Genomic DNA, 26,040 nt, shown 5'->3' with positions numbered 1-26,040 from the left:
CCACAGCTCCAGTGCCTTCGTCAGCTGACAGCTTGTTCCTCACCCATAACTTCACCCTTTTTCCTCCCTCAGTGTTGAGTATCCGCGGTGCCCAGGAGGAGGAGCCCCCAGACCCTCAGCTGATGCGCCTGGACAACATGCTCCTGGCCGAGGGCGTGTCGGGGCCGGAGAAGGGCAGCGGGTCGGCGGCGGCGGCGGCGGCGGCTGCGGCCTCTGGAGCGGGCCCCGGATCAGACAACTCATCGGAGCACTCGGACTACAGGGCCAAGCTGTCCCAAATCAGACAGATCTACCACACAGAGCTGGAGAAGTACGAGCAGGTGAGGACCAAACAAGTATGTCACTATAAATAACAATAAATAACACAATGGTTAACATTCTTGTTCAGGATTAAAGTGCTTTGTTCTTCACTTTGGATACATATCTAATTTTACATATCTAATTTTACACTAGAAAACGTTTGATGGAGCTGGTCTGAGAAGCTAGACTTTATATTTTTTGTACTATTGACCACTCCTAGTCCATAGTGCACTCATCTGTTTATAAAGTTGATTTATTTGATTTGATTAGTTTGCGCTTTCCACCTGTAGTTTAAGATAAGTTACAGATATGTTGCGGGAAGGAATACAAGTGTACTTTTTTATATTATACAGTAAGTGGGGGGGGAAACAAGCAAAAAGAACTTACATGTATTGTTCACATACACATACAAACACACAGATGCACACACGTTTACATAAATACATAATTACACTTACATTTGAATGACCCCTATGTGTCTATGTGATGTGATGACAGTGATACAAAAGTTGAGGATTGACCATGCATGAGCTTTTAACCATGTTATAATGTTCTCTCATTAATACCTGTAATTATGCTTTTTTTCATTCAAGTACGTCCGAACAATCCTGATTAATATTCAGTTTGTCTCAAAATGCTCTGTTCCACTGCTCATGTCAACCTTGTTAACCTTGTCACAACAGCGTTTCGTCATCATTACTTTACTCTAAGTTATATTTTGATTGATGTTTGAGTAATCCTGTTTTGTTAGTGCTGTTTTCACCTATCCCCGCCCACATCCCCATGTGACTATTTGAAAAAGACTTAGAGTGACACATTGCACATGTAGCGCTCTCAAATGTCACATAGACAACTTTTTAAATACAAAAACACGTAAATAACAATCTGTTGCTTGTTACTTTGAATTGTCACTCTGAAGAGACGGGGCTTATCGGTTCTGCAGGAAGTCAATGAACCTGATTCTGTTACTAAGCACAATGACAATGCGCACATGTAAAATACAGATTTACTCATGTTATAGTTCAATACTAAGTACTTGGACAACAGCATGATATGTCTCCTTTAATAATGTTTCTATATTGCCATGGTTACAATAAAAAAAATGTGTAACTATTCTATGCCCCAGTATTTTTCTATTTTTTATGTTTTGTCAACCCTAAAACAAGTCTTTTAAAAGGCCTGACTAATGCACTGAAATCTAGAGAGGACAAAGTGTACTATTGGAATTACTGAAATAAAGTAATATACACCTATTTTTGTCTTTCATCTTATATTTTTCTGACATATTTTCTGATGTTCTTGTTTCCCACATTCTAGGCGTGTAACGAGTTCACCACCCACGTGATGAACCTTTTGAGGGAGCAGTCTCGCACGCGTCCCATCTCTCCCAAAGAGATCGAGCGCATGGTGGGCATCATCCACAGGAAGTTCAGCTCCATCCAGATGCAGCTGAAGCAGAGCACGTGTGAGGCCGTCATGATCCTGCGCTCACGCTTCCTCGACGCCAGGTACGTGCGCTCGCCAAAGAGGGTGAAACGTCTGTTATCAACACGGCAGCACAGGGACAAACAGACTGATCCATGAAGGGAACTACCGGGGAACAATCGGTGAATTTCACAATAAAATACGCTGGGATTAACCTCAGAATATCACAAAATATGACAAATCACGCCGGTTTTGACAAATGAAAATATCAGAGCCTGGTTTAAAGACATTTACAACTGTACCATGTTTAAATGTTTTTGTTTATTTAATGGGAGATCATGAAAGACATGTTGCAGGCAAAATCATGATTATTTTTAGGTTTTACAAGACAAATACTTCGAAATGTTGACCTGGCAATAGTTTTTCATTTTATCTACAGATATGTTACGTACTTTACCACAGATTATACTTTTGTGAAGCTCAAATACAATTTTGAGTCTAGAAAATAGTATTATTTGCATTCCCATCCTTTGTATTAGAAAAGCAAAGTGGCATTTCTAACCTGGGAGTTGTTGCTTTTTTTCTTCATCATTATAAAGACTTAAAACCATTAGTATTTAGATCTGATGTCAGTTTGTAATTGAAATTGAGTGTTATTGTCTATTTAATTTTGCTTTTCCAGAATTTTGAACATTCTGATGACATAACATTTGAAAGGGTCTGTATAAGATGACAATGTATATAATATTTCTGTATGATGGCTAGTAGATCGTGGGTACAGTTCCAGACCATATTCCTGTGTGGAGTTTGCATATTCTCCCTGCGCTGGGGATGGTGTGTTACATCCTGACCAAGATCCTGGTTCAAATCTTAAAACGGTTTCCAGATGATGTGTCAGAGTTTCCCCTTCCCCCCCAATATTTGTAATAACATACATAGCAAATAAAACTGATTGCATGCTGGCTAAATATATTTCAACATTAACTTAAATCTATCAGTATTATCATTTTAACTCATGACTACAATCTTCAAGCTTTAATAGAGAAAATATATAAATATATTTTCCCTAATGCTTCCAAAACACCATAGTTTGAATTAGGGATGGGCCAATATGGATTTTATTTTCAGCCAATTGAATGTATTCTGCCCCGCCCACTTTTTCCTCTTTTTTCCATGGATCGGCACTTCCGTTGTGAGGGCACTTCTGTGTATTAAATTGTATTAAATATCTTCTCAGGGTACAAACATGTCAGCTGATCACTTTATGAATGACTCTTATGTAAACATGCTGACACAAGCTGCTCTCTACTATATCAGTGCTCTTTAGTAAATGTGTGTGTGGGCGTCATTTCTACAGATACTTTCAGTGTTTGCAAACAGAACGCCTGAATTCTATAGGCTGGTATCGTTCCATACATTAGTTCCAATGCATTTTCTATGATAGAGTTAGCGTGAGCCTCCAAACATCTCAAACTATGAAGAACCAAGGCTCTTTTGGCGACTGACAGCCACTCGACCACATGTGAGTCACACCAGAGCCTTGTCAGAAAACATCACTGCAAGTAGAAGTATTTAGCACAGTTAAATGATGTAAAATTAACATAAAATGCTAACAACTACATGATAAATATTTCCTAAATCTAATGTTCTTGCAACAAAAAATATAACAGACCAGACAACAGATTTCAATATTTTATTTGATCAGGCACCACAAATGTGTGGGTTTTTCATAAAATATTTATAATGCATTAATACGCACTAGTTGTTTTTAAGCTGTATAAGGCATTTAGTAGCATTTATTATTTATTAATTGGAAACCATTTAATAAGCAACTTATTAATGCTCTTACAAACATTCTGTGTGTAGTTGTTGTTTTATTTAATGTCTATTAATATCTTTAAGGCATTTTAAGCCATCTAAAAATGTTACTAATTATCTAAGTGCTTATAAGCAAATAACTAGTGCTTATTAAAGCCTAAATAGTTGGTGTTTTAAACCCTTACTAATTAGGGAACTTGCTGCTGAGATTGGCTCTTATTACTCGTTGAAAAAACCTTAATCTGCGCCGTCAACAAATGTGAAAAATCATGTTGTTTTGCTGCCTCATTAAAATGAATGGGATAGAACTTTGATTTCTTTGTGCGCAGCTTTTTTTAAACACGTCGCTCCTGGACTCATTTATATAAAAAACACAACAACATCGGCCAATAAGAGCAGTCTTTTAGCTTCAAAAAAATCATAAAATCTGGAGTAAATTAAACATAGACTAAACCGGGGACTGCTGCATTTTTGGTTTCAGATTCGGACGTCTTCAGAGACTGTCCCGTGTGCTGCCTGTGTCTCCTCCTTTTCTTTAGTCTAATCGGTTGTTCTTTTTGATGCGTGCCACAGATTTGCATACATTTCTCTCAAGGATAAATCTCACTCCCGAGTCGAAGGCATAACATTTAAATGAGGCTTGCGCTGCCGTACAAAGCCCTCTATCTATTCTGCTGTAATGAGAGAGAGAGAGAGAGAGAGAGAGAGAGAGAGGGAAGGAGGGAGGAGGGATGAAGGGAGAAGTGTGGAGCAGATGAGTGTTGCTTCCTCTGCTGTTTCGGGACCCATGCGGTGCACATTTACATATCAGCATGCACAGGGTTTTGTACAAATCAGCTCAAGGGTTCGAACCGGTGAGACCAAGGAGCTCTCTCTGTCAACATGACCTGATAAGTAACATAAGCGTATACTGTATAAGAGGCTGGGTCATTTCAGAAGGTTATTTATGTATATCTTATGTAAATGTATACGACAGAAAATATCGGAGATTCAAAAACATTTCACAGGGAGTTCAAGTTTTAAAAATGTTCAGGATTAAAGGTGGTATACCTTAAAAAAAAATCGGAAAAACAGAACAAGTTTACGGAAGTTCGAAAATACAGTGTTCCTCACGTTAGAGCCAGTTTATAAGCGCTTTTCACAACTTTCAGAGGCCAGAGCGAGCTTTGTTGACATGCTAAATGCTAACAACAACTAGCACGCTAATAACACACTTCCTGATTTTCCCGCAGACTAGTGGTCTCATGGGGTGTTTTAGTGTCTGAGAAACAGGAAGTGTGCTGTTAGCATGCTAGCTGATCGCAGTATGATTAGACAAGGACTAAACCCACAAAAAAACAAAGCCAGGACAAAACTTGAATTGCTTGTAAGAACCACGTGAAGACGCTAACCCTACAATATTTAACTGTGCTTTGTTTGTCTTTCTGTCATTTTTAGACGAAAAAGGCGGAATTTCAATAAGCAGGCGACAGAGATCCTGAATGAATATTTCTACTCCCACCTCAGTAACCCGTACCCCAGTGAGGAGGCCAAGGAGGAGCTGGCAAAGAAGTGCGCCATCACAGTCGCCCAGGTAACAGATACACTTCTATTTATAGTATAGTATTGTATATCATGATATTTGTGAGTTCATAAGCCCACGCGAATCCACCTGAGTCGGCTCTGTGCGGGAAGGGCTTTGTGCATGTGCGGACGCTGAAGATGTCTACGCTTTTCTCTCAACCAGATTTAACAAAAGTTTGAACTGTTGTGACGCTTCGACCAATCAGCTTCACATATCCAAGGACTAATGTAAATACCAAAAACAGGACTCAACAACCAGGCCGTACATACCGCCGCGTTACAGCCCGTGTGTGGCTGCTATGAATATATTATGACTACAGACAGCGCTCTAATCTTCAGCTGTAGCTTTTATGAAACAACAAAGCAGTGGAGTGTGGAGAGAATGTAGCTCTTCAAACCAGAGACAAGCACAGGCTGTTTCCATTGAAGCTCCACTGACTCGGCTGTCACTACGGCCATGTTTAGACACTAGTCGGATGATTGCATTTGCATGAACGTTTCAATCTCATGTAATATTTAAAAGCATGGTTCAATTATCCATGTTGTCAAAATTCGACTGATAAAAAACACTAAGATTATTAAATGGGCACTATGTTAACTTGTTAAATTAAAAAATTAAACATAAATTAAACTATGTTAAATTAACTTGTTTTGACTTTATTCGGCTGGATTGAGTGTTTTCGTTGTGTCGTTGCGATGTGTCTTGGCTCTGAGTCCCCCGGCTCCGGCCCCGCCCCCCGGCTCCGGCCCCGCCCCCCGGCCGGCGTTTCCACAAAGGAGGAACTCATGAAACTGCGGAGAACAGTCGTCTTACCCGGAGATCGTCACGTTATCCCGTCGCAATACTGACCTAACCTAATACTGATGTGCAATTCTGTCATATGTGCAATTGCTGTTGGAATTCATGTGCAATTACTGTGAAATTCATGTGCAATCTATGTGCTGTCGTGACACATATTCATGTGCAATTACTGTCGTGATCACATGCAATGGTATTTAATTTATTTATTTATTTGTCTATGGGAGTTTTTATTTATTTATAGGAGATCTTCTACTGAAAGTGTTTTTCAGACTTCCTATAAGTGATCTGTTCTTCTGTATCTACCTCTGTATCTACCTGCGTTGCACCAATGAAATTTCCCCATGTGGGACAATAAAGGAATATCTTATCTTATCTTATCTTATCTTATGTAACCTTTTTGTGGAGGTATATATTTTGCTTGTCCCTGTTGTTGAATGTTCCACAGTATTGCATTAAATATTTCTTGCATTTATTCGATCACAGGTGTATTTATTGATCATAAATACTTGCAAACTCGCCGCTCCACAGATTAATCCTGCAACATGGAGATTGATCAGTTTAACGCTATTAATGGGTCCGAAGTTGCTACTGCCATCTTGAGGGCGAAAGCTGCATGTTCACTGTGGGCTCTTTAATAACAGTCTCAAAATAAAGAATTCCTTTTCTGTAACATCCCTAAAGACCCCATTTGTCCAGAAATGTATCACTGTGGTCAGGAGCAACCAGTGGACATCGCTCCAGACTGAGCTGTTTGTTTCAAGTAGTTGGCAGCGGCTATGCTAATAAATGCTATGCTAATAAACTCGCAGACAGTTTTAAAAAGCCTAATTTCCAACAGTCCAGGTGTTATATTATAAGATCAGACCCAAAGTCTGTGTTCTTGAAAGCTTTTAGGGCGTGTCTTATGCAGTGGGCTTGTGGACGAGGAAGAGCAGATGGAAATGTCCACAAATAAGTTTGTTGTGACAAGTTGTCTCTGCTTTTAAGTGTCAGGGACTCGCCGCTGTAGATAAGGATCAAAGCCTATAACTTCTGTCTTCTTGAAGTAACAACCCTTTTCATTTTCATGTTATTCTTTGTTATTCATGACTCTAACAGAGCAGATAGACAACTGTATGTTGACATCTTCAAAATGGCTGTGACAACAAATAAGTCACGTGACTGAAACACATGAATCCTGTGGACAGTTTTAGGCAAAGCTATGACATCTCCGTGGAGACAACAATCAGAAAAGCTACATTATTTTGTTAAAATGGGTATGGGAAGAGCAAAAATGAAGCCACATTAAACCTAATTTAGTTTTCAATGTATTAATTTCAAGAAAGTGTTTGTGTTAAGAGTCCAGGTCCTAACTCCATTTTACCAAACCAACTTTTGAACTCAATGCGATCTATTCCAGTTTTGCTGATGAGTAAAAATGCAAATGTAGATTTGCGTTCAAGCACTCAAGTAATTTTTATTTCCTGAGAGTCGATAACGACAAAAGCATCGCGAAGGTAAACAGCGGCCCGTGTTTTGAATCCATCACTTCTGAACAGATCGTTTCCTTTGCTTCTTTCATTAATTCATTCTCAACGATCCCTGATGCATGTGCGCGCTTGATCGCGAGCGCTACTCGGCTCGCGGATGATTTGTCGTGTTTCTGTTTCGCGTCCGTAATAAAGGAGACTGTTTACCTTGGCAGCGCTGGGGAAAGTTCGTTGGATTGATTCGGTTTTCATTTTAATGTTGTTTATCATTAGTGGCGGGATTACCCCTCGAAGCTTCATCTGGGAGTGCATTAGTGCTAATGGGGAGCTAGCCGATGTTGAGTGATTGGAGCGTGTGTGATGATAGCTACCGTCATGGAGTCATAATGAGACTGTTATTGGCAATCATTGGGTTCTGGAGCTAATGCAGATTCACAGCACCGGTTTGTGATGCTGCTACTGCTGCTGCCGCTGCTCTTCAGCGCTGCATTGGCTTTAGAGCGTGTTATTTTAATTATTAACATTTATTTAACCGCGTAAGAACCCATTGAGATTGAGACATCTTTTACAAGGTGGACCTGGGGTTATGGGAAACGCAAGGCAAGCAAGAAGTGAATAGCTTGCTCTTGAAGCCTTGAAGACATGAAAAGTAAAACACCATAACGTTATACTGGACATTCGTAGTGTGGAAAAAATTACATTCGGACTTAATTTGAAAATGGACAAATGTGTATATTTTATATGATAAAAAATACTTTTTTACACACAATTATTATTTATATATTTTTATATACAAAAAGGCCGGTGTCCTTTTTCAAGTTCAAATTAAAAGTCAAATTTTCCATTTTGTAATAATAAAGTCATTTGAGCAGCTAAACGTACATTCTACAAGTATCCATCTATTGTGGAGGTTTTATGTCCTAGATACTTGGTTTAGTCAACAGAATGGCGATGGTGAAGAGGGTTAGTCCAATATTTATGAACAATAGGGCAGTCTCAAAACAGAAAATATGACTTGTTTCTTTGATATTAACATCATAAGTTGTGTTTCACAAATTTTTGTGCACATTCAGCAGTTGTATCAGTTGCCTTCAAGTGGTCCCTTTATTTAATTCATTCACTATTTCATTCACAGGGCGGTTTTAGGGATTATTAGGTAGTTTTATGCACATTATATATCATACCTACTTTCTTTTTTCTTTTGCATTCTTTAGTTATCTAATGTAACCTAATCTTCATTGGTTGCAGATTGGTGACAAAAAGGGGTTACGTTTTGTTGTAAATGAATAAAAAGACCCATTTTATCTTATTTCACAAAACACATGTAACTAGATAAATGTGCATTTTATAACATAGAAACAGTAAAGGGAAAAGTGTTATTTTGAGTTTTAATCAACTATTTTATTATACTCTCTGATCATGTGTCTTACTACTGTATATGTAGGGCCATTTGCTTATAACTTGATGTCATTTGGAGTTAAAACATCGCTACTGTAATAGCTTTAAGAAACACAAAAAGAAGAAGCAAATACAGTTGTTTTCCTGTTTTACATCATTAGGTTAACATTAAAACCGACCTTTTACACAGCACACCCCATAATCTACTGTTTATCTTTTCTTCTTTTTCTGCTCAGGTTTCCAACTGGTTTGGGAATAAAAGAATCAGATACAAGAAAAACATTGGTAAGTTCCAGGAGGAAGCCAACATGTACGCTGCGAGAACTGCCGTCAGTGCGGCTAACGCGTCCTCACATGGGAGCCAAGCAAATTCACCCTCCACTCCGAATTCTGCAGGTGAGACAGGAAGTCAAGGCTGTGCCCGCTCGGCTGTCACCTCTCTGTGCAGTGTAGGGTCCAACAGGTTTAGGACAGACCATAGATAAGCTGTCTCCAACTTTTTTTCCCTAGCTAAATACAGAAGTAAAATGACAGCAACTTGTCCTTTGTCACATTAATCATCATTTATTCATCATCTTCTACTAATTTCAATGATTGATTTGGAGATAACAGAGCAACTAACTAATTAACACTGAAATAACAAGATTTAGTTCTCTTGCATGTGCATTTGAATGTAACAAACACGTTATATACTGACATAATATGACTAGTGAATAATAATTTGGTGCAAGAAAAGAGTGAAATGCATTTAGCCTTTGTGGAGTTATTTGGAGAGAAATGGAGAGCCACTTGCAGCTTCCAAATATTGGAGAAAGACTCAGCGATTCTCAGTGATTCTCAGTGTACATGAACAAACTGCCCTGAGCCCTGCACCAAGTCACCATCTTGCTCTTAATGCTTTCTTTTCCCATGATACTTATTTATTCTCTATGTATGTTCTATTACTGCATTTGTATTTAAGTAGCCAACTCACGCATTGTTACAAATTAACCCTCTCAGCGACCACGCTATTGGTGGTTTTCAGATTCTAGAATGTGATGTCATACTCCGAGATGAGGGCCAGATTTCCCCATCGATTACATTGTACTCTGCCATGAAATATACGGTACAGATACATTTACAAATGAGTTTTAGGGATCTAGACCCTGGAACTCGCTATATTACAAGAAAAAAACATAATTTTAACCATAATAACTTTAGTTTCCCCTCATCTGTATTACCGGTAAATATTATTGGCCAATAGAATGTCATGAAACCCAGCAATGAGCCAATTATAAAGTCTTCCAGGCAGGGACTTCCTGAGGTTTAGGCCTATCATATCTACTCTGTAGTGGTCAGCTCAGGGGTGTCCAAACTATGTCCAAAATAAATCAAATACAAATACCATCACCTCAGTAACATCACATTGTATTGACCTAAAAGTCTTATTAAGGCTCTGTTAAAGGCACTCATCTGAAAGACTCACACAAAATCGGATTATTATCATATATTTGGAGTCAAAACATTATTAAAGGGATATGTAAATAGCAGGTTTCTTTCTGACCATAGTCCCTTTATTTAGTCACGTCAGATTTTGCGGTTTGCATGTCATGTAAATCATTTTAATACATGATTTATACATAGCCACTGTATTGACCACCAGTCTGTGGCCCTCCGCTTTGAATGTATTTCAAAGAGAGGTTTGGACACTCCAGGGCTCGCCTTTTCACAAGATTAGTGGTGTAAAAAATGCTCTTACAATGTCAATAACTTTATATTGAAGATTGAAAGTTTCTTAAATTTAGATGGAAATGCAGTAACAGGTCACATACTTATTTCAATTTGACACTATATATTTTCTCTGCCTTGACATGCCATTGTTCTTGAATTAATTTATTCTGTTTCTACATCTCTAACAAACTCATTGGATGTACACCCTTGTTTGATTATTCGTCTACAGAATTATGTATAAGCTTTGTCAAACTTTGCTAATTCACGTGCTTTTCAGCCCAGGCCACACTGTAGTTTGTATTTCTTCTTCCTCTGGCTCTGCACTCTGGCTGTGGCATGGCCTGGACCAGAGGCGAGCTGTCTCTTTAGCTCAGCGCTAACTGCATGGTGCCTGTCATAGTGCTGCTAGCTTTAGCCTGTCCTCTCTGTCTCTCTGTCTCCTCCAGGTTCTGGTGCCTCTTTTAACATGTCCAACTCGGGCGATTTGTTCATGACCGTGCAGTCTCTAAACGGGGACTCGTACCAGGGAGCACAGGTGGGGGCCAACGTCCAGTCACAGGTAGGGCTAGGGGCACAGCAAACACTCAAGCATACTGACAACATTATGAATAATCTGACAAATGCACAATTGGGCATTTCATTCTTATTTTGAATTAAAGTTATTCGTAACACCGGTCTTCATTAATATTAATATTATCTTTGAAAGAAATGATGCACCAGATTTTGCCACTGCTACATTTCATCATTAATAAAACGCACACATTATATTAAAATTATAACACATTACAGCTCATTATTAACATTATTCTTAGCACAACATTCCTAATCCAAATAGGAATGAAATAAGACTATTGGAGATGACTAAAGCCTAATCCCATAAGGCCCCAGAGTCTCAAACTGCCAGTGTAAAACTTGGATCTTTTGTGTGACCTTGCTTTGTTTGCTGTCTCCAGGTGGATACCCTTCGCCATGTTATCAGTCAGACAGGCGGATACAGTGAAGCGCTCTCAGCCTCCCAGATGTACAGTCCGCAGGGCATCAACGTAAGCCGCCCTTTCTTCTCCTCTGCCAATTATTTCAGCACCAGGGGGCTCACAGTGGCTGTTAGGGGGACTTGTCTTCTTTGTGGTCCCCTCTGCTTAGGTGCTCGGGGGTGGGACACACATGCGGCATGGCTGTCGTGTCCCGTTAGCTCAGGGCTAGGCCCTCACACCTACTGAGCCCTCACAGCAGCACACCTGGGATTAGCTTGAGCCCAGTGGCTCACCAGGCTAACACTGCTGAGGGCGATTCTGCTGTCAGGACAGGGCTGGAGACAAGTGACAGTGGTGTGAAATGGAGTCTCAAAAGTCTAAAATTCAGTACACTGTTTTAAATTTAGTTTAGTTTTTGGCAATTGGGAAATGTGGCAAAACCATATATTCAATAAAAAAAATATTTTAAAAATCTACTTTTTGGCATACAGTAACGTAATTGCTGCCAAAGTCAAATCTGATGGTAATTGTGGAAAAGAAAGGCAGAAAAGTAGAGCATGGAAGAATATTGTGAAGGAAACATACATAGATGGGATATAGGGCTGCAAGATCGCAATCGCAATTTGAATGGTCGCAATTTGCTTCAACTGCAATTATATACATAATTTCCTTTGTAAACAACAAAATATATGTTATTATGTATAATGTATGGTTTTCTTGAAATGTTATGAAGTACATTCATCCATCTTCTCTCAAATGTGAACTCTGAAGAGAATCCTACAATTAAAACACATCTAATCACAGAGAAATCTTGATTTTATATTTTCCAAAATCATTCAGCCCTACAAGGATACTGAATGTAGTTATCAGGATGTTAAAAGTTATTTAATGCATTATATTAAAGGGTAGCAAAACAAAATGTTATTCCCTAATGATTACAATAAAATGTAGCAAACATTTAGCAAAATGTAACGTACTATGTAAAAAATCCTGGGCTAGCCGGCCTTTTTATTTTGAAACACTGTAAATTAAAAAATCTAACCCGCTGACTGTCATAGTACATATTTCGAACACAAAAACACTCACATTATGTTGCATTGCCCTCTGCATCACTTTGGTCCCGTAAAAAAACATGGGGACTTGAATGAGGGCGGGGGGGGGATGGCTGCCGGCAGTAAACGGAGGGGGAAATCTGCAGCGACAAGCCAAATCGCACAGGGGAAAATCGATGGGACAGACACGGGGACGGCAAGTGTGGGCTTGGGACAGCAATCCAAGCGCATTTCCCTGATCTCAGCGTCGCCGCGGTAATGGCACTGACAGGAGCACACACACGAGGTCCCGCCCCAGCGCCCCTATGATAATCCGATGAAACGTTGGCGTGGAGAAAAAAGAAGCAGTGTATTCAAATATGAGCCAGCTGTGCTAACCCCCAGAGGTCGCTAACATTCTTTGGCCTGTTGGGGGCTGTTCTCCTTGGACGCTCGCCCGCTCTAGCACGGTTTAGTTCCATTCACGTTTTAGGACGGAAAAATAAAGCGCTTTGTATTGTAATTGTGTTGAATTGTTAGTGTAAAAGTTGGATTCTGAAATTGAATTGAAGTTTATGCATAATTGCATAAAAGAAACAACTTTTTTGAGCCCTAAACAATCATTCAACTAAATAAAGACGCTCTTACATATTTTTATATGTCAAATGTTTTTTTTTTTTTTTATTAGAATAGGTCGGTTTAGGCCCAGTTTTGGCTAATTTCCTTGAGTGATGTCATCATTTTCAAAGAGGAAGTATAATTATACATTTAAACATTTTTTTAAAATTGCTATTCTGAGATAAAATTAGTATCATTTTGAGCAGCATTTTAAATATATATATCTTAGCTCCATTTTAGTTCACTGACTTGTCCAACCTGTCATTGCACTTTAAAGTCACAGGTTTTTATGATTTTACATGTTTTAGTTTATTTGGTGGGATGATACATGTCAGAATTATAAATGATCGTTTCACACCGATAAAGTTGCAATTTGTGGAGAAAAGATGAAAAATGTTGAAAATGCAAGGACGTGGACTAGTGTTCTAAAACACATTGATGACATCACAGGGAGACTCAGAGTTCCAAAATTTGGCTCACTTTACCCGCAACAAATTATTATTTTTGGAACCTTTATATAATAATTCAACTAAATAAAAGTGTTTTCATATATTTGATTTTTCAAGGAATAATTTCTGTGACTATTATGACTAATATTAGATGAGTTTTGGCCCAGTGTAGGTTTGCTTGATAACAATTCTTGATGCATGGATCTATTAAATTAGAGCTTAGTTTAAACTTGTCAGGGGTCAGACTAGTGGCCAGTCTGTGGAACTGCAGAAAAAAAAATCCTCCACAGTCTAGAAAGCATTTTTCTTATTGAGCAAAATGTAAAAACAAACTGCTTGTGTTCGGCCAACAGGGACCTACAGCTTTCAAAAATGTTAGATTTTGTGGCAATTTTCGGTTATGAAATTTTTCTCAGTTGAAAATCCTTCAGTTTTCTTAAAAGCTGCTTTTTAATCTTTAGCTAAAGCATAAATTGGCAACACATGACAATGAATGCACCCATTGACTTGAGTAGGAGGCTAGCAGACTTGGTGTGATGTCATCATTTACAATCAGGAAGTAAATTAATAAACCTAAAAAAATTCTAAAATGAGCCTATTTAGCAAAATGTTACTAAGTTTAAGTAAAATGAGTTGTCCGACCTTAAAAAATAATTCAGTGTTGATCACAATTAGCCAATCACAAAGGCAGTTATACATGATCCTCTGAAATGCATTGGGATGGCCGATACTGACAAAATTAATATCCCTGTATTTTTTGGGAGTATCCCGATAATAATATTCAGACGATCATCTCTTTTTATCTTGAGGTTCAATTATTAGACACAAATGTGAAAATTACAGAAGTGTAGACACATTACTTCTTCCCCTTATTTAATGTACAATAAAAAACAATTGACTATTATTATAATAAATACTGAAAGAGCTGATGCATTATCAGCTCTTTCAGTATTTATTATAAACCATAAGCTCTATGTACAAATGTTGTCTATATTCTAAACAATATTGACTACAGTACATCACCTGCCCAAAAACGCATGTATCGTTGTTGTTTAGCAGGTTATATTTGGTGTTCTCTAAAATGTTACTGCCCGTTGAGGAGTTTAAAATATGCTCTGTGAACAAATACAATCCCAATAGTTGCATGTAAGTCGATGTTTTATTTATATTTTAGTCCAAACTCGGGTTCTCTTCATTCATATAAATAAGACACACTTTTCGCCGATCTAAAATTTTAAGCAATCAGGTCTCAACATTCTAGCCAGTTGAACTTTCATGGCATATCTCTTCCAGTTGTGGTCGCTTTAACGTATTCCAGCAATGCTCCGGCCCGGCTTGTTCTCCTTGGACGCTTGCCTGCTCGAGCACGTCCTACACTGCCACAATACGCTGCTTTATTCAGGTTTAAAGCTGTAAAGAAGCTCCGTAATGCATAATGTAGCAGCAGAATCTCTGTCTGCAGCCTGTTCACTGTCACTGAGATTCAGGACTTAACATATTTTTTAGACTTGAATGTGTTTGGGAGAATTCATCCGGCTCTTTTGTTTTGCCCAAAAGATGCCTCGGGTCTTTTACTGTGGCTAAAATGAACGTACTTACTCCAAAACATTGAAATATCTAGTTTTATATTATGCTACAAAATATACATTAACATAAACAAAACAAAAAATGATTTGGAGTAGTTTTGTAATGTTGTTTATTTCTTTTTTTTACTCTTTCACTTTTTGTTTTAGTATGGTATATCGACTTCAAAAAATATATAGATATATATATATTTATTTATTTATTTTTAAGCCGTAATCAAAGTAATTTTTAAATCAAGGTTCACGCTCAGGCTATTTTAGCAGTTAAAAATATATTTTGTAATATTTTGCTTCTTAAATTTACAATATTTATTTATTTTAGACTGCAGATCCTTATATAACAATTAAAACATACATAAAACAAACAAACACATACAATATCTTTACACTTTATACACACTGCTCTTTTTGTTTGTCTTTTTGTGTCTTGTTCTGTGTTTTTGGTTTGTATTTTAAAAAACAATAAAAGATCATCATAATACCAATAATACTTACACTACTGACTTTAAATAGATACTGTATAAATAAAGATGAATTCTTGAACTCAGTTTTTCAATTATCTGAATTGGTCGTGTTCAAGTGAAGGCTTCATCTTTCTGCTCCAGTGCAAACTCGATTGCATTGTTTAATATCAGACATACAAGCCGTCATTTGTCCAGGGTTATCGGCCCCTCAAACAGAGCACATAGATTAGTAATAGCTCAGGGCCGTGGTCTCCATTTCCCAGCATTCCCGGCTGCAATCGCTGCACTTCTGTTCCCCCAGGACATTTCACTGTGGAAGCTATCTCCTTAAGACGCCTCATCAAGTACACAACCTAGTGTGTAACCTTGTGCATAAAATGTACCCATTCCAGTTAAACTTGCCTGATTTTAGTACATTTTAATGTCTGTATCCATTCAATCTAGTGGTTTTAAGTCAAACTATTAGGCCTTAATACAGTTTAATATTACAGGGTATACATAATAAAAAAAATACAGATTAAAAAATTTATTATTTCAAATAACATTGGCTGCATGATAGAAAAATGTCAAATTTGCGGTTATGATTAACATTTCCACTTTATTGAATTAAAGGCAATGTATTAGTTCCTTTTAAACTGGTTGCAGCCATCTAAAGATATTAGAAATGTTCTTACATATTCCAAGCATCCTAATTATTCACCAGATATACAGTTTATAAGCACTTTTCACAATTTGCAGAAAGCCAAAGCTAGCAACAACTAGCATGCTAACAGCAAACTTCCTGGTTTACAGAGAATAAAACGCTTTAACAATATATTGGTATTGGGGTACGACAGATTTGGGTACAACCTCTTTAGAGTTAATATTTAGATATTTTTAAACATGTCCAGGAGCATAAATATTTGACAGAAAACAGATATTAACTGCCAAACACTGACAGAAATTGCATGTATTTCAGAATATGTAGATGTCTAAACTAAAGGCTTAGCAGGTTTTATACATAACGAGACACCAAGGACATTTTGTGTTAAATAACTGCTGCCTTTGTGATTTGCTTATTGCGTCTATTCAGTAGTGATTAAAGGTGCTCTATTTAACGGCTAATGCATGTTTTTGTTTGCAATTTGTAACGCAAGATGGATACAGTGGTATATTCCAAGCAGTGCAATAACAACAGTGTTTCCTCATCATTAGTTTACTGTACTTTGCACATTTTAATAATTCTGTATTGTCCTACAACTGAGGCTTGAGTGCTCAGAAAAGTCCTGTTTTCACCTACCCCCTATTCCCGCCCACATGCTTCTAGTTAGTGAAATTAAGACTCCAAGTGATACATGCAGTGTTCTTAAACGTCACGTAACCACTTTTCATAAATAAAAACATTTAATGACAATCTGCTGCTTGTTATGGTGAAATGTGACTCTGAAGAGGCGGGGCTTATCAGTTTTGAACAGGAAGTCAATGGACCTGTCTCTATTATTAAGACATTTCATATCCATTTTGCTGTTTAAAATGAACAAACTGTAAAATGATGATCTACTTATACTTCAATACCTGTACCCGAAACAAAAACTTAGTATGTCTCCTTTAACACGCAGCGCTTAATGACATCACAGGAACGTTATCTCGTTCTTTTCGCTCTGTTCACCATCGTAAGTCATTCCTGTTTGTGTTTCCAGGCAAACGGCGGCTGGCAGGACGCGCCCACCCCCTCCTCAGTTACTTCGCCCACAGAAGGTCCAGGCAGCGTTCACTCAGACACCTCCAACTGATGCCCCGCCCCCTCGTCCGTCCCAGAACCCTTCTCACCCCCCCCACCACCACCACCACCACCACCACCACCGCGGACCCTTCAGGACTGGACTCTCTGTAGCTCAACACACAGGATCCCCTAATCCAGACCCGGACCGGTGGCGCAGCCTGAAACGAGACTCAAATCTTCAGACTTTGTACAGTTTCACGTCCAAAATCCTTTCTTTGTGTTGTTTTGTCTTTCTGGTGTCATGAGGTCACACAGTTAGCAGCGTAAGGCCCACATGTCGTCAATGGAAACGAGATCACTACCTCTTTACACTTTTGTAATGATTTGAAATACGCTGCACTGGTGTAGGTACCATGTTATTGTTGGCTGTTTGATTGTCCAGGTTTAAGACGGTTTTTGAACTTAAAGGTGCGTACCCGATTTTTTGTCTCAAAAAATGTGAAAAAGAGAACTAGTTCATTTTAAACGGTTTGCAGCGCTCCAGATTATTCTTCGCCTTCCTAACGCATCCCGTGCCTCGTCATTCTTCACCGCGTTGAGTTTATAAACGGGTCCCACAACTTTCAGGGGCCAGAGTGGAGTTGTGCCGTCATGCTAATGTTAACTAAAACTAGCTTGCTAACTAAAACTAGCATGCTAATAGCGCACGTTCAGGTTTGCGAAGGATAAAATGCATTACAGCATTACATTCGAAAAAACACTGCGGTCTCATTTTGATCCTAAGACCTGCTTTTACAATATATCTATAACATCACAAGACAAATGTTACTTTATTACATGAAAATAATAATAATTCAAGCAGTCAAGAACAACATTTTGGTACAATTTTGTAACAAATTAATGTAAAGGTCACTCAACATATCTTGCTAAATACATTCTTCTGTTTTTTTTAACTATACATGTGCTTTATTTTGTTTTTGCTCATTATTTTTTCAATCCATACCTTAAAGATATAATTTTAAACTTTTTAAATTTTAATTGATTAAAAAAGAAAATACCGCAATTTAAATTTACACAACATTCACATGCAATAAATAAAATCTCAGGTAAATTTGACACTAAATAAATAATTAAGTATTTATTACATATTTGCCATATGAAAAAGGCAATCAATGTGTTTTGGTGTTACATATCAGACTACATACTAGACATGTAGTTTAGACTCATTTGTTTGATTACTGGCCTAGTTTAAAGATGGTAATTATTTATGTATATCCTCAATATGAGAGTAGCTTCGAAAAATAAACTTGGGGATTCTTTAAAGGAGACCTTTTTGCTAAATGTACTTTTAGGAGCTTTTAACCTTTATCGTAATTGCTTCCCCTTGTCATCAAACCCATCAAAGTTGTATTTAAAGTGATTCATGTGTATTTAAGTCATTGTTAAGCACTTACTTCGTTCTGCAATTTATTTTCTTAGACAGTGACGGACAAATGAAAATAATTCCTCTGTTCTCTATTGTGAATGCTCTCCAAAGGCAGTTTTCAACACAGAAGTATGCCGAGTCATTTTAAATCAAGATGCAGACATCGTAGGGTATCGTAGATTAGAACTATATGGAAGACAAAAGCACAATAGGTCTTCTTTAAATGTGGTATTAATGCCTATCATATTCAAGATCATTTCTTTTTGGTCTAGTCTTAGCCCCCTGTGTAAATGGTACCTACACCAGAGAGTGGCTCCCTGCTTCATCAAACCATTCAGTTTTGTTTTTATGTTTTTGTTTTTATCATTAGTGCCAAAGTTTAAATGTGAAGTTTGATTTGAATTACTTACATGATTCAAATTTTGAAATCTGTGCTACAAACTTTACAAAAATAGGGAAATGCATAAAAGTCATCATGGTTTTTTTACACTGTTGTATTTTAGAAAATGATTTTGTTTTGTGAAGGGACGTCACACGGCGTCTGTTCATTCAAAAACATGGACTTCAAAAGCACAATATGATATGAAGGGGGAACTTTCCCCGTTGTGGGACAAATAAAAGTTATCTTTTACATTCCGACTTACATACTTAAACGTTTTTTTTAATATGAATTATCTGAATAAATGAAGGGAGTTTTAACAAAATAATTTTAACAGTACCAAAAGTTATGTTAGTGTCACTTTTCAGTATTTGCAACATATCCAAAGTTTGAGAACTCCTTTATCATAATATTACCCCAGCCACCGTTAATGCAAACATTTAGCCAATAGAGCATCTAAATCACAAGCCTTTACCACTCAGATCAGACATGTTAGAATTTGTTAACAGAACTTTCTCTCTCTTGTTTGCATATAATGCATTTCAATTACTTTATTACTTTATTACAGAAAATTGTGTTTAGAGTATTTTAGATTTGTTTACAGATTGGATCTAGATCATAGACTGTATATATTAATGGATAAACGAATGCCATATTGTCCAGCCAAATGAAGCTAATCGCAGCTAGCAGTTATAGCAGCTAATTTAGAGCCAAGTTCCATATTTGGAAATCTGAGAACGTGTTTCATGGCATCCACAAGACCAATCAGGACCGAGGTTGTAGAAGGTACACGCCCGTTCCCACCCACACCGCTGGTTTCCACAGGGTGGGCGCTTAGCAATGAGCTGTTCTAGCTGTCAATCAAACCTGTTAATGCGAGCAGGAGCGAACCGCGTGGAAAAGAAAGCACCTGATTAGCAAAATAAAAACTGAACTTTTTTAATAAGCCAGGTGAATTCCACCGAAGCAGTTTCAGCAAAAGAGTCACAGATTCACAGATAGACATTGTATAGACCTGAAGGAGCCGATCCGCTCACATGCTCGCTTCCTTCCGCTGTCCACTACTATATACAGTCTATGTCATAATAATACATCCAGAGTAACAACATGAGATGAACATACTCTCAATTCAATACAGTTTTAGATGTATTCCCTTCTGCAATGGTAACAACTCACAACATCCTCTTCAACTCACAATGTTGAGTCAGTTTTCGTTCATTTCCAAACTCCACAGTGTGAATCCTGCTCTGTCACTCGTCTGTACAGTCGTGGTCTTATAGAAAACAACAGCATTACAATAGTCCTCCTCATGAGCTTTTACAGACTATGATACCAAAAAGGCAGAATTTCTATCTTATACTTTGGGATCAGCTTTACAGTCGTCTTTTCATAGGATTTTAAAACGTATGTGTCGTTAACAAAACCAAAAGTTAGATTCATAATGTGTTTAATAAAGAAGCGGACTCTAACTCTCCTCCATGACACACAGGTTTGAAAACACTTTTGTCAACATCATGTCAATAACTTGTTTTTGTATGATATAATTTGCTTTGCTACAAATTTGTTTTTTATACTGCCATTATATGTGAATTAGCCCAAGAATGCTCTTCTATATAAAGTATGTAGCTACGCGGCTTTTACTTTTTGTGTGTTTTGTATCTTTGGGCAATAGCCGCAGTTAAGTTACTAACGCCATTGTAAACAAATGAACATTCTTCTGTTTCTACAAAAGCGTAATTTAATGGCAACTTGTGTCATATTCATCAAGTTTCTGTTTCAAAATTCGACTTGGGTGCTGCGTCTGGATGGATATTGTTTTGGAGACTATGAACGGCATGAGTAACGTGTTTGGATAAGAATATTTACCATTTACTACGCCACAATAACGAACAATTTTAGAGTACGTTTTTTTTTCCTTTTTAAATAGGAGGAAGACTGCAAAATACAAGATAAAGTTAGGTGTTTGAAGTAGTCCACTGGTCTCTTTTTGAAGGATATCTTAGACTAAATGCAGTGGGTTGTGTTCAACATTCTAGAATCCCAATAGTTTAGAATTGAGCTGGCGACAGGTCAGAATTCTATGTTAGAATTTGTTGTTTAAACTGTCAGATTGCACATTTTTTTATCTGGTTTGTGGTCGCTGTAGTTACATGAAATAAAAACTGGCACAAATTTCAATGTCTTCTCTGTCGCCATAGAAATCGGTGCCATGTTTCAACTCCAAAGACGTGATTGTTGTCAGTTGAAAGGTGGTTAAAATGAAAAGTTTGTGGAGCAGATCCCAGACAAATAATAAGTACATTTGTCACCATCTGAGACTATGATGTCATCAAATTCAAGAATGTGAACACAACCTATTGAATGAATTCCGTGTTTCTGAAAAGAGATATTATTTGTAACTTTTTCTTATTAACTTTGCTGTAATGTTTTATTTAGTTGATCTGAATCTTTGTAATCCATCAAATCAATCATTGGCACCAAAATGTCACTACAGACCACAGTTTACAGTGTCCCAGAGGAGAGCTGTTCCAAACCAGGCAAACACTCGCTCACATAGGATGAAGCTTCATGAAATGAGGCTTTGACTGTTCCAATATTAAAAGGACATGAAAAGAAGAATTTGTAAAACATGAAATGTTTTCTTTGTTGCATGTCTTTTGTTCTTTAATAAAATAACGTACTGCAGTGTTTTGAATGTGAACTTGTTTTTAAACGAGAATCATGGAGCCTTTTTCTCAACACACTTTGACTTTTAGGATTCAGAGTTTCTGTAAAAAGGTATTACAATAAAAAAAAAAACAATATTGTATTTTTAATTCCATTTTAAACTTGTTTTTCTGTGGAGAAGACTAGAGAAAAGTTGTAGGTTTTATGGTCTCCTGATTTGTACTGGCAATGCATTAACCCAAATAAATAGTTCATTTGTTGCTTAAATAAATGATTCTGTCATTTTTATAAACAACATGTGAAGTTTTGGAGTATATTTGGAGTATTGACAGTTACACTTCATCCGCTGCTGGAAAGGGCTTTCACTATCCACAGCTACAGCTCATACATACTGTACATGCTGGAGCACAAAAAGACTTCTACATATATTATTCTATATTTACATTCATGAAGTAGCCTGCTATAAGAACAGAGAACCCTCAGTTCACTGCACGGATACAGGCTCGGGAAGCAAAATGTTAAAGGATCCTTCTGTGTAACGCTTAAAACTAGTACTGCACATTTTTCAATTAAAGCTATACTGAAAAAGTAATGTAGGCTTGTGGTTAGGGTTATGTATTGTGAACAGTAACAGTATTAGAAGATATTAGTAGAAGATCATTTTAGTGTAGTTGTGGTGTCATTTTCAGCAATAGATAGATAATAGGGTGGTTTTGTTTTTTCTCAATTTAGAAATGTAGTTTATTGTAACATTACCCTAAGCTACCATCAACAACAAACATATAGCCAATAGAACAGCCTCTTCATAGTGACATTTCACCATAACAAGCAGCAGACTCTCATTTACGTTTTGACTTTTGAAAAGCAGCTACATAACATTATAGAACTCTACATGTGTGACCTGCAGGAGTCTGAATTTTTCAAATAATTGCAATTTATTACAGGAATGTGGGCGGGGATAGGGGGTACAGGAATCTTCTTAGCACTCGAGCCAAGACAATATAGGATTTCACCCTGGAAAGGCTCGGACAAAAATAGAAAGCATTTAGCAAGCTTGTTACATGGGTTATGTGGCGCTCAGACTCCAGTAGGAGACAATGTGATCATGGGTGTCTCCCCCCGGGGCCTGGAGACTGGTGGTGGCAAATATGAGAAAGAGGGTAGAGATGGTGGTGAGGACGATGTAAAGGATGCAGAGGAGGAGAAGGGAAGGTGGTGGGTCGCAACTGCATGAGGGTTTAAATGGGGCAGACTGGGCACTGATTGGGGGCAGAGGAGGTGCGCCGTGCCACAGGGAGGAGTAACTCGGGTGCGTTGATGGAGGCTGGAGAGCAGGTGAGCTCTGGTGTAGCAGCAGACGGAGATTGGGTGGAGTTAGGTCTCCCAGGCTGCTTCATGGATCAATCAAAATACAATTGGTAAACTAATGATGAGGTAACACTGTTTGAGAAAGTTAAAAGCGTATTAAAGTTGCATAATGAATATAAACAAATCTTAAATTTAGATACATTAATTTTAAAGTTTTTTGTGTAGTAAGGAAAACATTTATTACACGTTTTTCATGTTATGTAATGTTTTCATATACATTTAAGGCATTCTATGGGTTAAAAATTACGAAAATACTGGCCAAAATGATCTAAATTTCGATTAGATACAGAAATAAATGTATTAAACAATCTTTGACCAGGCTTATATACAGTATTTGTACACGGTACTGCAGTTGCTACAAATGCCACCTCCTTGTAAACAGAATTGCCAGCCGCTGTCTTCACCCCCTCCAGGCCACAACTTTACACCTCGTCAATCCAACACCTCCGGATCACATCACACCAGACTCAGGGTGCTGCTTCACCTTCACAGCTGCGGCAGAGGAACTCAAACTGAAATGGTTGACGCTCTTGGCATTGCAGACCCCACCCGGCCTCCTCCTCCTCTCCTCTTCTGCACACTCTCATCCAGCCCGGGCACACAACCCTAACGTGCATCCACAGCACAAGCCCACACTCCACTTATCTCCTCTCTGCAGATATCAGACGTTTCCATGTGTCATTGTCCTCTCCTGGAAACGTGCCTCGGAATTGGACGAAGGGGGTGTGGGGGGGGACTACTTGTTGTCGTGGATTAGTAGGAGATTCCCGGGAGCGCTGCAGCCTGACAGACCGAGAGAGACACACATTATGCAAACGTGATCAAGTGTAATTACACGGAGGACACTCTTGTAGTATCAAAGACTGCAGCTCCTGTGTGTTTGGGAGTGAAAAGAGCAAAGGGCCGGACGTGTGTTGTGCTGTTGTGAACCAGACTGACACAATGTGGGGATTACAAACCAGTTTCGCTGTGACTGTGGCATTCTTTGCAGGTGAACATGAAAGGAATGGTAAGCACTTATGAGAGGTGAGCGTGTCCGTGAAATGTCACATGTCAGGACGTCAGGCGTAATGGGCATAGGTTTGGTTTTCCTTCATCTCCAAAGCCACTTTTAAAGGAGACACATCATGCTCTTTTCAGGGATTTATCATTGAGCTATAACATAAGTAGATCATCATTTTACGTTTTGTTCCTTCTTGATCGCACAATTATAATTTTTCATTTTTATCTCATAGCCTATTTTTATTCTCATCCTATAGCAGATATTAATAGTTTTACTTTTTGACATATATTGGTTGTTTTATCAATGTTCATTGTTTTATGTTGCACCGAATCACCAAAGCATTCTGTTCTTTGACAGTTGACAATAGACCTTTTCTGATTCTGATCCAAAACGACTTCGTAACCGAAATAGGTTTGTTGACTTCCTGTTGCAGAACTGATAAGCCCCGCCTCTTCCTAGTGACATTTCACTGTAAAAAGCTGTTCAAAAAAGATTGTCATTTACATGTTTGTATTTGAAAAGTGGCTACGTGACATTTTAGAACCCTACATGTATCACTGTCTTTATTTTACAAATAATCATAACTAATGAGTGAACATACAGTGATGTGGGCGGGGATAGGGGGTAGATGAAAACCGGAATTTTCTGAGCACTTGAGCCTCAGTTGCAGGACAAAACAGATAACTCAAACATCAAGGAATCAACCAAAATACAACTCTGAGTAAAGTAATGATGAGGAAACACTTCTATAACATGGCAAAAAAGCTCAAAATGGTTGATTTTGCATTATTGGTTCCCTCATGTTCTGGTCAAGAATCAAAGGTAAGTCAGGTGTAATATTTTACAGGTCATGTCTAAAAATAAACATTAGGAAACTCTTCAATGACTAAGACTACAACTGACACATAACATTTGAACAATTTCTGGTCATTTAAATCATGAAAATATCTAGGCAGGATTGACTCAAATTGGGTAAATGACTCAAGTGACCACACCAAAATCCTGATCACTGCACTGCTCCTGACAGGTTACCACGGAGACACTGAAGGATGGGTCAAATAAATACAACTAGACAAACTTAAACATATAATAATAATAATGATAATAATCATATATTTGCCAAATCGAAACAGATAAGAATCATAAGCAATAAAGTGAACATGAAGTTTCACATGTTATTTTGCTCAAAGAAAACTTTATAGCTTCATTAATACAAACATCCTCTGGCATTTAAAAACGTGGCACAGGCCTGTAACGCAACCATCATTATAGTATTGAAGCTGTAGGCTATAGACTCCCCATTCAAACTCCCACGCCCAATGCTTTTTAATACACTGCAAATTATGATTCAAATACTGCAAATTATGATTCAAATACGCCACGGTGGATGCATTTCTAAAACGTTGATGACGCACGTGGGGAATCGGGTCCAAGCGTCTTTGTGAACGTTGTGATCAGAGGAATTCATTAGGAGGCTGTGGGTGGCATCGGCACGACACAAAAGCAAGAGACGAGGGTGCCAAAGTGAAGCGTTTCCAAATCACAAGTCGAAAAGCTGGAACACTCCCACTGCCAAGCACAAATACCCGAGGGGAAATGTATGAAAAGTATGAAAACAGGAAAAACATTGCTTTCTAAGGGTAAAAGTTTGATATATTCACAGTTGTGGAGAGAAAAACAGAGGACACATGCTGCAAAGTTATTCCGTGTGCGTCACTTTTAAAGGTGCACTATGTAACTTTTCTACCAGACCCTTTAAAAAAGAGACAATATTCAAATACTTAGGGATTTCCTTGTAAAACCACATTTGTGTTTTGTTCATAGATAACGGTAAAGAGTGGGGGCCATGTGCCAGATGCTTCTTGGGGGCCCTTAGTTTGTCAGTATTGTG

At 38.0% G+C, this 26,040-nt stretch overlaps 1 protein-coding gene across 9 annotated transcripts in view; it reads left to right on the top strand.

The window, feature by feature from the left end:
* LOC140354137 (pre-B-cell leukemia transcription factor 1-like) overlaps positions 1–17,772 on the top strand; it is a 109,261-nt gene extending 91,489 nt beyond the window's left edge. Inside the window, exons 3-9 of one of the 9 annotated variants that reach the window (XM_072439045.1) lie at positions 73–335; positions 1,618–1,808; positions 4,981–5,116; positions 9,012–9,060; positions 10,932–11,020; positions 11,439–11,528; positions 17,284–17,772. In XM_072439045.1, coding sequence (XP_072295146.1) covers positions 73–335; positions 1,618–1,808; positions 4,981–5,116; positions 9,012–9,060; positions 10,932–11,020; positions 11,439–11,528; positions 17,284–17,376 — 911 coding nt within the window. In that variant the 3' untranslated portion in view covers positions 17,377–17,772. Of the gene's footprint in view, positions 1–72; positions 336–1,617; positions 1,809–4,980; positions 5,117–9,011; positions 9,172–10,931; positions 11,045–11,438; positions 11,529–17,283 lie in introns of all 9 variants that reach the window. The other 8 variants (XM_072439042.1, XM_072439040.1, XM_072439038.1 and 5 more) reach the window with 8 other exon arrangements.
* The last annotated feature ends 8,268 nt before the right edge of the window (positions 17,773–26,040 follow it).

This window comes from Eucyclogobius newberryi, unplaced genomic scaffold, assembly GCF_026437365.1.
Source record: "Eucyclogobius newberryi isolate DKJ021-1_F unplaced genomic scaffold, fEucNew1.0.hap1 SCAF_9, whole genome shotgun sequence".
Classification (NCBI taxonomy): domain Eukaryota; kingdom Metazoa; phylum Chordata; class Actinopteri; order Gobiiformes; family Gobiidae; genus Eucyclogobius; species Eucyclogobius newberryi.
The sequence above is the reverse complement of the archived record's forward strand: the minus strand, read 5'-3'. Positions and strand labels throughout refer to the sequence as shown.